Below are 14,627 nucleotides of genomic sequence, written 5' to 3' on the forward strand. Positions count from 1 at the left end.
CGCTCTCAAGGACCTCTACACCGCACTACTGTTGCACTTGTCGCCCGCTTTGATCCTTGCCTTGGCCTCGTAGTAGGGGAGGAGTGATGGAGTACGATGGGGCCCAGGGTGGAGATGTTGGCCTTGAGGGCATATTGCCGGCGACGACCATGAGGTCCTTGGAGCGAGCGACGCCGACCTTACCCTCGGTGTTCTCCTCTTGTGTGACGCAGGAGTAGCTGCGATCGTCGGGCGCATAGTGTAAATCCACCCGGCCGTCAAGTTTGAGAAAAGTGGTCAACTCAATCGAAATTGATTGGAACATTATTAGTTTCATACTTCGAAATTATTTTAACAAGTATCGTCTTACATTTTATTATATTTGGACATACTAAATATATTTACAACTTGACTTGATTTAATTAACTATAGGCTTATTCTAATCATTTCAATATTGTTCAGGATAAAAGAGGCGCATGTGATTTACCTCCTTGGTGTTTGTCCTGGGATGAATTGACGAGTGCGCTGGGGGCGAACGTATTCATCATTTTGCCATCAGGATAAAAGAGGCGTATGAAATAAAGGATTAATAAGATATTTAAAAATTGAATCTTAACTGTGGTGCATTGTAGTGGGATGATATTTATAAGAATATTGACTGTTTAGATGAGCCTATGAAGTATTTTTAGATTTATTTTAATGATCAATAAAAAATTTCTATAAATCAAATTGATCATTTTTAGAATTAGTTAATTTATATAGTTGGATTCTTAATTAAAAAAAACATATTATTCTCATATTTAGACAATTGGTATATTAGCTTTAGGCTCCTAAAAACATATATATATATATATATATATATATATATATATATATATATATATATATATATATATATATATATATATATATATATATTTTAAAATATGTACATGAATACTATAATAATGACAAAGTCGGGATCCTATGAACCGTAACGACCAAGAGTTATTAATAGGTGAGATCTTATATATCTTACCTATATAACAGGTGAGGTCCATAAAATTTTACCTATAAATGAAATGATTCATCCTCTGAATCGCACTTTGCGATCTAGAGGATCCGACTTTCAACATTGTCATCTTTGTCAAGAGGATCCGGCCTCCAACATTACCATATTTGTCAGTAAGAACCTACAGAAACATGATAGAAAGAGGTTAAATTGGAGAAAAATTTAAATGAACTTCGTATACGAGATTATGGGTAATTCATCGGCCCTACGAGAGAAAAATTCAAAGCAAAAGTCAGGTTTCAGATTTTTTTTGTTTAATTATTTCTCATTATTATACAACTTTTATTTTTAAGATCAAATAAACACAATTGGAAACTGAATCGGGTTAGTATTTTTTCTTAAAAAAAATTAATATATTTGAAATCAAATGTGTTACCTTAGCTCTTTTATTCGAGTTTGACTGAATCAAGTTTGCGAGTTTTATTTCAGAAGATAGAACCAACAAATTTAAAATGTGCCTTCACCCAGAAACAAAACAATTCTGCGGATCACTGACTGCAATTTCTCCTCTATTGACCACAAGAATCTTTTCTCGGAATAGAATTCCAATCATATGTGGCTATAACAAATCAGTCTGTAGCTACTAATTCACTAAATACAGTATTACAGTTGGGAAGGGAGAGCCAAAGAAGATAAAAAAGGCTCAAACTTCAGCTCCATAGCTCACATTACAAAATGAAACCAAAGAATTCCTAAAACTGGAAGATGAGACAGTAGAAATTGCCAGACAGCCTCAAGCTCGGCGCTTGCTCAAACGCCACGAGTTAGGCTCGTGATATGGGTCGTACAGCGGTTCGATACGCTCCTGGCGCTTACGTTTACTCATCCTATTTGGATCTGAAGACTTATACAGTCTTGGAGCTAATTCCACCAACCACTTAGGGTCGATGACCGTAACTTCCCTCGTGTATTCCTTGGTTGTCATGACAAGCTCATGATAGATCACCCAGTCTGGTTGCCTTTGAAATAGAGCACTGCTGGGGTGGATAAACACGGTTTGATTTTCCACTAGCGCCCTGTAGCCTTCTCGGGAGTCCTTCCTGGCTGCTTGAAAGAAGAAACCCGCTGTAATCGCCTTCCTTATCTTTGTGAAATTTTTTCCAGCACTAACAACATCAAGCTTGTATCTGTAATGTGAGGTAAATTATCAGTTGAAGTTTGGCAATGACAAGCTACATCAAACTGAGAACAATATCACAGTTTGACAAGGACAATCGAAACCCAAAATATTTACATCTAGTAGTATATGAATCATGACTTTCTCAAATGACAGTTTGCATAGACTACGTGAGTTGCAAGCTTAAATCAAAATGTAGTTTATCACATATATTTAGCGAAGACCTCGTAACAAATCATTTGCAAATTGCAAAAGAGTTGATCCATGAAGGAAAACCATGTAAACTAAGGCAAAGACCTTTCTAAAAGCATTTACTATTCTATATTGAATCCAGTCAATGAATGGCTGCCTCCAATCAATCACATGGAATTCAATTACATCAACTGCATCAGTGTCAAATATCAGATTCTTCTCTCAAAAAATCAAGATTTCTCTATATCTCATGGGAGGGATGTGCCAATTTTGACAAATATAATTGCAGTAATAAAAAAACAATGAAAAATAGACATTTAGTGGTGAATTAACAAAGAATGTGAAAGAAATGACAAACAAGTCAGTTAGATAATGAATGACATACCTGTCCATGATAGTAAGAAGCTGTTTCCTCACATCCTGAGCCTTTCTAAGCGAACGGGACTGCACAAAATTCTCAAAGCACCAAGGCCCTGAAAAGTTTTTAGCTTTCCACGCCTCGTATACAGCAAGCAGTGTTAAGTGATCCCCTTCTGGCTGAAAGAATTTTGCTCTTTTTTGATCTGCGTGGGCTTGTTTCTCTCTCGGTCTGTAGAAAATGTTCCCAGTCGTAATCATTGCTATAATAGTCAAAATTTCATCACTGCATCCAAGGTCCACACTAGCAAGAAGCATTTTTGATAAAGGAGGATCCAATGGAAACTCAGCCATTTTTCTACCCAATTTTGTCAGGAGCCCTTCCTCATCAAGGGCTCCAAGACTATATAGTTGTTCCATCGCAGATATGAGGGCAGAAGGTGATGGAGGATCCATGAAATCAAAGGATAGCAAGTCATTTATACCCATAGCCTTCATATTGAGAGTCGTCATACCAAGATTGATCCTCTGGATTTCTGGAATCGTTGTTGGAGACATTTCGTTGCAGTAAGCACTCTCTGTATATAGTCGGAAACATTTACCAGGACCAGTACGCCCAGCACGACCAGCTCGCTGCTTTGCAGAAGCTTGTGAGATGGGTGTAATAACCAGTGAATCAAGCCCAATCTTCGGGTTGTAGACATTTTGTTTAGCAAAGCCAGGATCCACGACATAGTAAATACCGTCGATGGTCAAGGAAGCTTCTGCAATGTTGGTAGCCACAACCACTTTCCGCTTCCCAGGAGGAGCAGGATCAAAAATTCTGGACTGCATTTCACTGGGAAGTGCACTGTATACTGGCAAGATTATCAACTCAGGCACATTTTTTCCTAACCCTTTCATTCTCTCATACAGAGACTGGCAGGCATGATCAATCTCTTCTTGGCCAGTCAAGAAGAGAAGTACATCTCCTTCAGGTTCTGTCAAGTGTATCTGCAAAACAGTGATAAGTGCTGCATCCAAATAATCGATTTCCGGTTGCTTGGCATAAACTATCTCCACTGGGAAAGTTCTTCCAGGAATGGTGAAAATGTTGCAGTTAAAGAAGTAGCCAGAGAATTTCTCTGCATCCAGAGTAGCAGATGTCACAATCAACCGAAGGTCTGGTCTTCGCTTCACAAGCTGCTTTAGCAACCCAAAGAGAACATCAGTATGGATGGTCCTTTCATGAGCTTCATCCAACATAATTACTGAGTACTGTGATAGAGTTTCATCAACTAAAATCTCCCGGAGAAGCATACCATCTGTCATGTATTTGATCACAGTCTCAGGGCCAGTACAGTCTTCAAACCTAATAGCATAACCAACCTCCTCACCCAAGCGACAACCAAATTCTTCAGCCACCCGCTTTGCAACAGACATAGCTGCCACCCTTCGAGGTTGTGTGCACCCAATTTTCCCTCTTGTTGTGTATCCTGCCTCAGCAAGATACTGAGTCACCTGTGTTGTCTTCCCTGAGCCGGTCTCACCAATCACAACAAGAACCTGATTGTCGTGCACAGCTTGAACCAACTCTTTTTTCAATTTATAAATAGGAAGGCTCTGCCTTTGTTCCTGTATTGACAACTTTGATCTCTGCCCAAGCGTTACAGTTTTTCCATAAGCATCTTTCTTCCACTCCGGCATCTCATATGCTGACAATCCCACTCCCCTAAGTTCCTGTGCAAGATGCCGCTCGCCAGTTTCCGGCATTGGATCTTCCCACGGACGATTGAGATCTTTAGGAATTGAATCTAGCATTGTCCTCTGCTGCTGCTCCCTTAACTCCCTTCTCTCCTTGATGAGGGCCGACTGCAGCGCAGCTGCCCTTCCCAAAGATCCCTCCGGGTTCTTGAAAATTTTGACAGGTGACATGTCAATTGAATAACGACTCTGCCCCTGCAAGAAGGAAGGTTTATCCTCATTGAGCTCAATCTCTATCTCCTCCTCAGCACCCTCTTCCTGATACAAGATTCCATCCTGATCATCATTGAGCATTGGATATTCATGAACGTTCATAACACCAGCATCAATGAGCTTCTTTGCCTCCCATTCCTCAGGTGAGCTCATTCTCTTGAGTCGCTGCCTTGATAGTCTGTCTTCATTCTCCTCTACAATAGTAATCCCTGAAAGACCTAACCTCCTCATCGGGTCTCCATTTCCACTTGCTGGATTTGCCATATAAGCTTCATTTTGTGAGCTCTTCCTCATCGGAAGAAGATCTTTTCCAGTTTTCTGATCTACATCCCTCATGGATAACTTCTGCCCTGACACTGAAATGACCTTCACATAAACTTCTTGGTTCCTCTTAACTGCATCCTTTGCATTGGCAATCCTCCTATTGGCAATATGGGAGATATGAACCAGACCTTCCTTTCCCCTCAAGTCGTTCAGCTGGATGAAGCACCCAGCGTCCATAACCCGCGAAACTCTTCCTTTGTAGACTGCGTAAAGCTTTGGTTCATCAGAAGTTCTGCGCGGTTGAGCTGGATGCCTCCTCTCTCTGTGCTGCTCCTCCTCTTCATCTTCGTCATGAACTCTATAGTAGCTGTGCTTCTTCCATCTACGACCCCTCTCTCTGTCTCTATCCCTTTGTCCATATCTGTCTCTGTCCCGATCTCTGTTCCAATCTGGATTCCGATCTCTATCTCTGCCGCTATCTCTTTCCCTATCACGATCATTTCTGTGTAGTTCACCCTGGTCACGTTCGCGACCCCTATCGCGGTCATCTGGGCGGCAGAGAGCGGGGAAGGCGGATAATTTCTCGTCGTCATCAGGAGTGGATTTCTTGCTGGTCTTGAACGTGGGGGGAAGGATGGCGTGGATCATGGTGATGAGGGAGCGAACGAGGTAGTCAGGCAGATCGCCAGCCCCAAACTCCTTTAGCTTAGCTTCAAACTCATCGACGGTCTCACAGTTGCGGCCGAGATCGGCGATGAACTCTGCCAATATCTTGTCGCCGGAGCCAACGTGGGACTCGAGTTCCGTGCATATATTGGAGAGCAAAGACAAGCGTTCCAGCTCCTTCAAAGTCTCCATCACCACCCGCCGCGGAATCTAGGGCTTTTGAGAACGAGCGAAAGAGAACGGAGAAAAGATACGAGACCGGCGAAATCTAGGGTTTTTGAGAACGAGGATCACCTACCGCCGACGAAATCTAGGGTTTTTTTGAGAACGAGCGATAGCGAGGTGGGAGATCGAATGTTGATTTCGAGGGATTAGCCTTAATCAATTATATTATTTAACGTCTCTTTAAATAGGCATCTAACGGTAACTAACGGTAACTGTTAAAGAGGAAAAAAAATCTAAACAAAGTATTCTAATCTAATAACTTATCTAAAAGAAGAATTAAATATAATTTTATTTTTAAAAAGGAAAAAATAAAGATAAGATCTCCAAAGATTTTTTTGAATATGTTTATCTGAAATAGCGAGGTGTTTTAATTTTTCGTTTATTATTATTAAAATTGTTTTAAAATAATTTTGATAAAACAGAATTTTTAAATTTATTAATGTTGAATAATTAAAAATAATTATTTTAATCTGTGAATGCGTTCCAGTAAAACGTGATTAATTTAAAATTTTAAAAATTTGATTTGAACGTTTATTTTTTTAAAATAAATATTAATTAATTCTGTTTGTTCCGTCTCAATTTTAAAAAGTATAAATTCGATTAAATGAATAAACTGAACATATCAGCCACTGTAATATTAATATTAATAGATAGATATTATAACATTCACATTAACAACGTTCAATTATTTAAACACGATTAATAAATAAATATAAAAATAAAAATAAATAAATAAATACATAGTTAAATTTAAAATAATTAATATTAAAATGAATATAAACGTGCGTTAATAGAAAGAAAGGGTTGACTCGTATGCTCGATGGACATATAGTAACATGCCATCTATAAAAAAAAGTAATATATATTAATATTTAAATTAATACATATTCTCTTAGCAGTTGACTGTTATGCTCGATGGAATTCCCGTTCTTTGCATACATTGGAGAGCAGCGTCAAGTATTCCCATTTTTTAGATTCATGGTCTCCATCTCTTTATGTCCGCTCATAAAAATTAAGATTTTTGATAGGAATTATTATGGTAAAAAGTGAATATATTCGTTCTAATCTTTGGAATAATGATTAGCACATAAAAAAAATATTTATTTCAGCTTTGCTAAGATTCGAATCTCAGATCTCATTGTCACAATATCTCATGCGTTAATCACTAGATCCATCCGAACAGATATTTTTGATAGGAACCATGGAGATTGAAGAAATCGACCAATGATAATTAAACAGAATTAATTAACTAATTATATTTTTATTCTAATAGGCATGTAACGATAGCATAGTTTTTAAGAGAAAAAGTCTAACCATTATTCTAATTGAAAAAAAATCTAGTAACTTATTTAAAAGGAAAATTAAATATAATCTATTCTAACAAAAATAAAGACAAAGTTTTGAAAGTTTATTTGAATATGTCTACTAGGATTGTATCATTCAAAAATAATCCTTAATTGGGAATGAAATTTATAAATGTTGTAGCTACGGGTTTTAATTGTCTAGTACCTATGAACACGGTGATAAAAAATGAATACGTTCATTTCCAGCATCTTCATCAATTCATCCCAAGATCAATACGGAGGAGGTAAATCACGGACGGCTACTAGTCTTTGGAATAGTGACTAACATACAAGGGAGACATTTACTTCGACTTTACCGAGGTTTGAACCTCAGACCTCATGGTAGTAACACCTCATGCGCTAGCCACTAAATCGTCCCGAGATAACACTAGTACTTGTGAACACAGTGATAAAAAGGCGAATACGCTCGCCCCCAGTGCCCCGCCAACCCGTCTCAGGGCCAACATATAGGAGGTAAATCACGGACGACTACTAGCCTTTAAAATTATGACTAGCACATAAGGAAGATATTTATCCCGATTTTACTGAGATTAAAATCTTAGATTTTATGATAATAACATCTGATGCGCTAGTCATTAGACCTCCAAAAAGACACTGGTACTTGTTAACACGTTCCATGTAAGGGTGAGTTACAAGGTCGGCTAAATCTAATTGATCGACCAAATAATTGATTTTAAAAGTTTAGTTCAATTATTTCAATAGTATCCGTTAATTCACTTTAATTGGTTGTATCTATTATTTTTATAAATATTGTAGCCAGGGGTTTTAATTTTCAATTTTTTATTATTAAAATTATTTATAATAATTTTGATAAAACGGTCTTTTTCTAAATTTATTAATGTTGAAATTTTCATGTATATAATTAAAATTATTATTTTTTTAGTATTAAATATTTAGTGAGCAAAATGTTAATTAAATTGAATTAATCCATCGAATTTAAAATTTTGATTTGATTAATTTAAAAATTTATTTTTAAAAAATATAATAGTTAATTCAGTTTAATTGATTTAGTTTTGATTTTAAACTAACTAAACTAAATATATTAGTCGACTATTATGTTATTAGTAATCGGATGATAGGGTAAATATAGGGTTGTAAATAAGTTGAGTTCGGTCGAGTTTTAGAATGTTCAAGTTTGTTTGATAAGATAACGAGCCAAACCAAGCTTAAAATGAATCAAGTATTTAAAATGATTGTTCAAGCTTAACTTGGTTTATTTTTTATGAGCTTAAACTTATTTGAATCTTGGCTTGAGTTTGATTTGTTTAGATATTATCGAGTTCTCAATTAAAACTTGGTTTGAGCTTGATTCGTTTAAATGTTATTGAGCTCTCGATTTAAACTTCTTTCAGTGTTTGAAATTTTTACTTGTTTGATTGGTTATTGAGCTTGATAATTCAAATTTATTTATTTTATTATTTATTTAGCACATTGATAAGAGTTTTATTAATGAACATGCATGGTTCATGTAGTTCACGAGTGTTGTTCACGAACATTATTTATAAACGTTATTCATGAATATTAACGAAGTAAAAGGTCAAGGTTGACTGGTTTGACCAAGCTTGAGTCTTGGTCATAGTTTCGATGTTTGACAATACATGTAGACACATAGACAATGCAGGTGCAGTTGTTCATATGGGGAGATTCTGATCAGTGTGATTGAAGAAGAGTCAAGTAGGTATACTTGACTGGAAGGAAACCCTGGTGAGTGAAGCCAGGTGAAAGTCCTAGTGAGTGAAGCTAGGCAGATAGAAACCCTGGTGAGTGAAGCCAGGTGAAAGTCCTAGTGAGTGAAGCTAGGCAGATAGAAACCCTGGTGAGTGAAGCCAGGTGAAAGTCCTAGTGAGTGAAGCTAGGCAGTATGGAAGTCCTGGTGAGTGAAGCCAGGCAGAAGGAAAATCCTGGTGAGTGAAGCCAAGTGAAAGACCTAGTGAGTGAAGCTAGGCAGATTGAAAACCCTAGTGAGTGAAGCTAGGTGAAAGTCCAAGTAGGTCAAGAGAGTGACCGGATACTTGGCATGAAAGAAAAGCCCAAGTGGGTCAAAGGGATTGACCGGACACTTGGTGAGGGAGTTCTAGCAGGTCAAGGGAGTGACTAGATGCTAGGCATGACGTACCAACAGGTTAAGGTTGACCGGATGTTGGTTTGGGAGGTTTGGGACTTGGTTTTAGGCAAAAACCATGTGCTGGATCGATCAGTGGATCGATCCAGACCTTTCCCAACGAACAGAAAGCCTCTGGATCGATCAGTGGATCGATCCAGAGGTCCCAATCGATCAGTGGATCGATTGGGACGCTGCTGCTTCGCGCGATAAGCGCTGGATTGATCTGTGGATCGATCCAGGCATTTTTCCAGAGCACAGAGGCGCTCTGGATCGATCCGTGGATCGATCCAAAGCCTCCCCGATCGATTGGGAATAATCGAATCGATTGAGATCCGACCGTTGCGTCGTATTTGAGCCGCAGGCGAGCGTTGTCTTCGGCATCTCTTCACAGATTCATTTCAGATCTTCACCAGCTCCTCCACAGCTCTTCTCAAGCTCGAGATCGTCATTTCTTGAAGGTTCTTGGAGGCTCTTCCAAGTCAAGAGGCGGATCAAAGCAAGAAGAAGAAACTAGGGTTAGAGTTTGTGCACTCATTGTAAGCTTGTATTTCTTTACTACCCTTTCTTCTTCTTGTATTGAGTCTTGTAGGGCTTCTCCGCCCTTGGTAGTTACCATAAAGGAGAGTTTCATTAGTGGAGGGTGTGTGCGTTGTGTGGATCCTTGGACTAGTCACCTCTTGTGAGGTGGATACCAAGTAAACCAACTGTGTTAGCGTTGTGTGATTTGTTTCTGTATTTTCCGCTGCACATCTTCGAAGAAACAAGCAACGCCGAACACCGGGCACGCGACGAGCTATTCACCCCCCTCTAGCTACTTTTGGTCCTAACAAGTGGTATCAGAGCAAGGTTGCTCTTCACCGGAATCACCGCCGGAAGGGGCAAACATAACAAGCAAAGCTAGAGGGTGAAAAAGTTGGAGCAAATTCATCAAAGTCAAAGAATTCAAGAAGCTCAACTTCAAGATGCAATTCCAAGATGGACTTGGATTTGATACAAGGGTGGCTCCACCATACACATCCACAAGCTTCGATTCTTGGAGATCAAGAATTGAAAATTTCTTGATGATGGAGATAGAGCAATGGTTTGCTCTAATGGAAGGTTTTAAGGCTCCAAGGAATTCAAAGGGCAAAGTTCTCAAAAGGAGCAAATGGAGCCAAGAACAAATCCAAAGATGTGAGGCCAATGACAAAGTGACCAAGCTTTTGGTCAATCTATTGCCGAGCAACATCTTGGAGAAAATTGGAGAAGTTGAAGATGCCAAAGAGCTATGGAGCAAATTGGAAAAGGCTCATGAGATCCCCTCCACTGTACCTAACCATGAAGAATCCAAAGAGGGTGACTCATTGAAGCAAGATCAAGAGGAGGACTCCGAAGTTGAGAGATGCTCAACTTCCGAAGAAGAGGAAATCCAAGAAGCTTCATTCTCAAGGGAGTGTAATCAAAAGAGCAAGGAAGGAGCATATTCCTTGTTTCATGTACAAGAGGATGAAGAAGAAGGTGAAGCCTCCACCTCTATGATTGAGGGGGAGCAACTCTTGGTGACACCGGATCAAGAAGAAGGAGAATCCTCCACATTCGGGTCAAGAGAAGAAGAGGATGAAGAAGCTTCCACCTCCACAAGTCAAGATAAATCAATTGGAGGGAAATCGATTTCGGATCAAGAGGAAGCCTCTACATTCATATCAAATGGAGGAGCAAGTGCCACCCCTACACAAGAAGGTATAAATAGTTCAATTAATAATAAAAATCATATTATATGTTTTGAATGTAGGGAACATGGGCACTACAAAAGCAAGTGCCCTAAATTGGCCAAGAAGAAGGGTCAAGTGGCACCTAAGGGCAAGGAGAAGCCAAAGGAGACCATCCCCGGAACAAAGAAGAGCAAGGAGCACATTGTGTGCTTCTCTTGCAATCAAAAGGGGCATTACGGAGTCAATGCCCTAAGGGGAAGAAGATGGTTAAGGCTCAAGGAGGAAGCTCAAGTCAAGGGGGAGCCTCTAAGGTAAAAAGGAAGGTAACTTTTATTGAGCCTACCCCTTTACATTATGGTAAAAAGCATGCTAGTTCTAACTTATATCATTTTAATGCTATTTACCATAAGAATAGAGAGCATGGTAAAATTAAGGAAAATAATGCAGCTTACCATGCTAAAACTACCACACCTAGGATTAGGAAGGTAGATAAAAATCTAGGCAATCACACTAAGGACCTTAGCTACAAGCCTAGAAATAAAAATGCTCATAAATTTAATGGAAAACCAAAAACTAAGGACTTAGTGATAGAAAATCAAGTCTTGAGGTCAAGGCTTGATAAAATGGAAAAGACCCTAAAAAGGATGGAAAATATCCTAAAAGGGCAAAATGAGCATAGGCTAGGTCTAGGAGCACAAAGGTCATCTAATGGCCATAGGGGTTTGAGATACAAACCAAAGGCTAAGAAGAATGTAATCTCTTACCATAGGGTTCCATATAGTTATGGACCCAACCCTAGGTCTAGTGGTCAAGCCAAAAATACAAGGGAAGTTATCCCTAAGAGTATTTTTGCAAAAAATGTGACTAAGACTTCTAAGAAGTCTAAGAAAGTCACAAAGAAGGTCACAAGGGAGGCTATCCCTAGAGTTGACCTAGAAAATGTGACCAAGGCTTCCAAGAAGCCAAACAAGGTCACTAGGAATGTATCTAGGGAAGTTATCCCTAGTGAGTACCTAGAGCATCCAAGGAGCACCAATAGGTGTTGGGTTCCTAGGAGCATCTTCTCTACCCCATAAATGGGTTAGAGAGTGTCAACTCCGATTAGAAGGGTAGTTAACCCAACTTAGAGGAAATTGACACTCAAGGAGCATTTTCAAGGTTTTTGTTAATCTTTGAAAATGAAATGGAATTATTATTTACTCCTTGAAAGAGTAAAATGTGCCTAATGGTGGAAAAATTGATTTTATCTTAAAATGACATAAATTGGGAAAACCTAGAGAAATACCAAGTTGGGATTTTGGTATTCTCTTAGAAATTTAAGGCAATCCGGACCTTGATTTATGTGATTACTCTTGAGGAAAAATGGAATATGCCAACATTTGAGGATATGCTTAATTTTTAAGTGGCATAAACAAATCAAGAGAAATAGAAATGTCAATTTAGGTCTTGACATTTCTTTGAAGTATTTAGGGCAATCTAGGTTTAACGTTTTAAGTTAAAACAAGTGGTATATTTTGAGTTAGCTAAGTGGTTAAGGATACTTAAAAAGGAAATCTAGGTATATTTTATTTATGCTAAACCTTGCCATGATTGTTTGCCCATCATATGCCATGACATCATGTCTATTTTTGCATTCATGTTTTATTATGAAAAATCCAAAAATACCATGTCATGACATTCATACATCATGTAGTTATAGGATATTTTCTTTTGAAAATTATTTCCTTTTGATGTATGTCATAACATAATCATGCATTAAGTTTAATTCCTTGTAATTAAGGACAAATGACATTTAACAACACTTATTAACAAGTGACATCCTAGGTGGATGTCTAATATATCTAAAATGCCTAGATAGATATGCATGATCCCTAGAATAGGGCAAAACCAAAATCTCACATCTCACAAGGACTATAAGGTGACTTTGTTAGGACCAAAAAGTAGCTAGAGCGTGTGCTCGTCGTGCTTCGTTGCTTGTTTCTTCAAAGTGATGCGCAGCGGAAAATACATAAACAAACACAAACACGCTAACACTAGGAGTTTACTTGGTATCCACCTCCAACGGAGATGACTAATCCAAGGATCCACACCACGCACGCACCCTCCACTATGAAAACACTCCTTTTCGGTAACTACCGAGGGCGGAGAAGCCCTACAAGACTCTCAGTACAAGAAGAAGAAAAGGTAGTAAAGAATAAGCAAAAGCTTACAAGAAATGCAGTAAAAATCCTAGCTTCTTCTTCTTCTCGTTGCAACTCGCCTCTTGACTTGGATGAACCTCCAAGAACCTTCAAGAACTGGCGGTGAGGAGCTTAGAGAGTGCTGGGGAGGAGCTGTGTTGAATCTGGAATGAATCGGTGAAGTTCTGCTGAAGAAATCGCACGCCAACAGCTATAAACGACGCCAACGGTCGAATCCCAATCGATTGGATTGCTCCCAATCGATTGGGGAGGCTTTGGATCGATCCACGGATCGATCCAGAGCGCCTCTGTGCTCTGGAAAAACTTCTGGATCGATCCACGGATCGATCCAGCACTTATCGCGCGAAGCAGCAGCGTCCCAATCGATCCACTGATCGATCTCTGGATCGATCCACGGATCGATCCAGAGATTCTGTTCGTGGGACTCACCGGATCGATCGGTGGATCGATCCAGATCTTCTGGATCGATCCACTGATCGATCCAAACCTGCTGGATCAATCCACGGATCAATCCAAACCTGCTGGATCAATCCACGGATCAATCCAAACCTTGGTTTTTGCCCAAAACCAAGCCCAAAGCCCCCTAAACCAACATCTAGTCAACCATGACTTGTTGGTACATAAGACCTAGCATCCGGTCACCCTTGGCCAGCTAGGATTCTCTCACCAAGTGTCTGGTCAATCCCTTTGACCCACTTGGACTTTTCTCTTCTTGCCAAGTATCCGGTCACTCCCTAAGACCTACTTGGACTTTTCTTCCTCGTGCCAAGTATCCGGTCAATCCCTTTGACCTACTTGAACTCTCACCAGATGTCTAGTCAACCTTGTGTTGGTGCGGTTAGCACTAACGGTCTAACTCAGGTTTTGATGAATGACAAATCAGGTTAAGTTAGGTTTGTTGTCGTCTGACACTTTTATCAAGTGTGCAGGAAAAGTCCAGCTAGGTCGACGGGCTGACCGGATAGCTGGCGAGAAGTCCAAGCGGGTCGACGGGCTGACCGGACGCTTGGCGAGAAGTCCAGCTAGGTCGACGGGCTGACCGGATAGCTGGTCGACGGGCTGACCGGACGTCTGGCAGGTAAGTGAGGTAAGTCACTGGAGGGGAGTGACTGCGAGGACGCGTTCCCGGGTAGGGAACATTAGGCGTCGATCCGACTTAGATCCATTTCGGATATCTAAGTCGAGATCGTGACTAGATTCCGGTCTCGGAAAGACGGAATCTAAGTCATACTCTGCTCATCTATAAAACTGTGCTAACATTCTTTTGCTGCAGGGTACATTTGCCTCGGACTAACCTTTTCTTGCAGGAGAAGGACTTTCTGGAGAAGAGGGGTCCGGGCGCCAGGAGGGGATCCGGGCGCCCGTAGGTCCGGGCGCCCGTAGGTCCGGGCGCCCGGAAGGGATCCGGGCGCCCGGAAGGCAAATTTCATCCAGCCGAGTCGTCGCCACGTGGAGCATCA

At 39.9% G+C, this 14,627-nt stretch overlaps 1 protein-coding gene across 1 annotated transcript; it reads right to left on the bottom strand.

Annotated features, from left to right (window-relative positions):
* Positions 1-1,522: 1,522 nt before the first annotated feature.
* LOC121976577 (probable pre-mRNA-splicing factor ATP-dependent RNA helicase DEAH5) lies at positions 1,523-5,955 on the bottom strand. Its single transcript, XM_042528788.1, has 2 exons — positions 2,725-5,955; positions 1,523-2,157 (listed from the first exon to the last, which is right to left on the bottom strand). Exons 1-2 carry the CDS (start codon positions 5,772-5,774, stop codon positions 1,764-1,766), a joined length of 3,444 nt encoding a protein of 1,147 aa, XP_042384722.1. The 5' UTR covers positions 5,775-5,955; the 3' UTR covers positions 1,523-1,763.
* Positions 5,956-14,627: the final 8,672 nt, after the last annotated feature.

The sequence above is a fragment of the Zingiber officinale genome, chromosome 4B (genome assembly GCF_018446385.1).
Source record: "Zingiber officinale cultivar Zhangliang chromosome 4B, Zo_v1.1, whole genome shotgun sequence".
NCBI lineage: Eukaryota > Viridiplantae > Streptophyta > Magnoliopsida > Zingiberales > Zingiberaceae > Zingiber > Zingiber officinale.

Bases quoted from the DNA above. Each gene is read 5' to 3' on its own strand.
- LOC121976577 (XM_042528788.1), bottom strand. From the start codon at position 5,774: ATGGAGACTTTGAAGGAGCTGGAACGCTTGTCTTTGCTCTCCAATATA. The intron at 2,158-2,724 runs GTATGTCATTCA...CTCACATTACAG, and splicing joins CTTCTTACTATCATGGACAG to ATACAAGCTTGATGTTGTTA.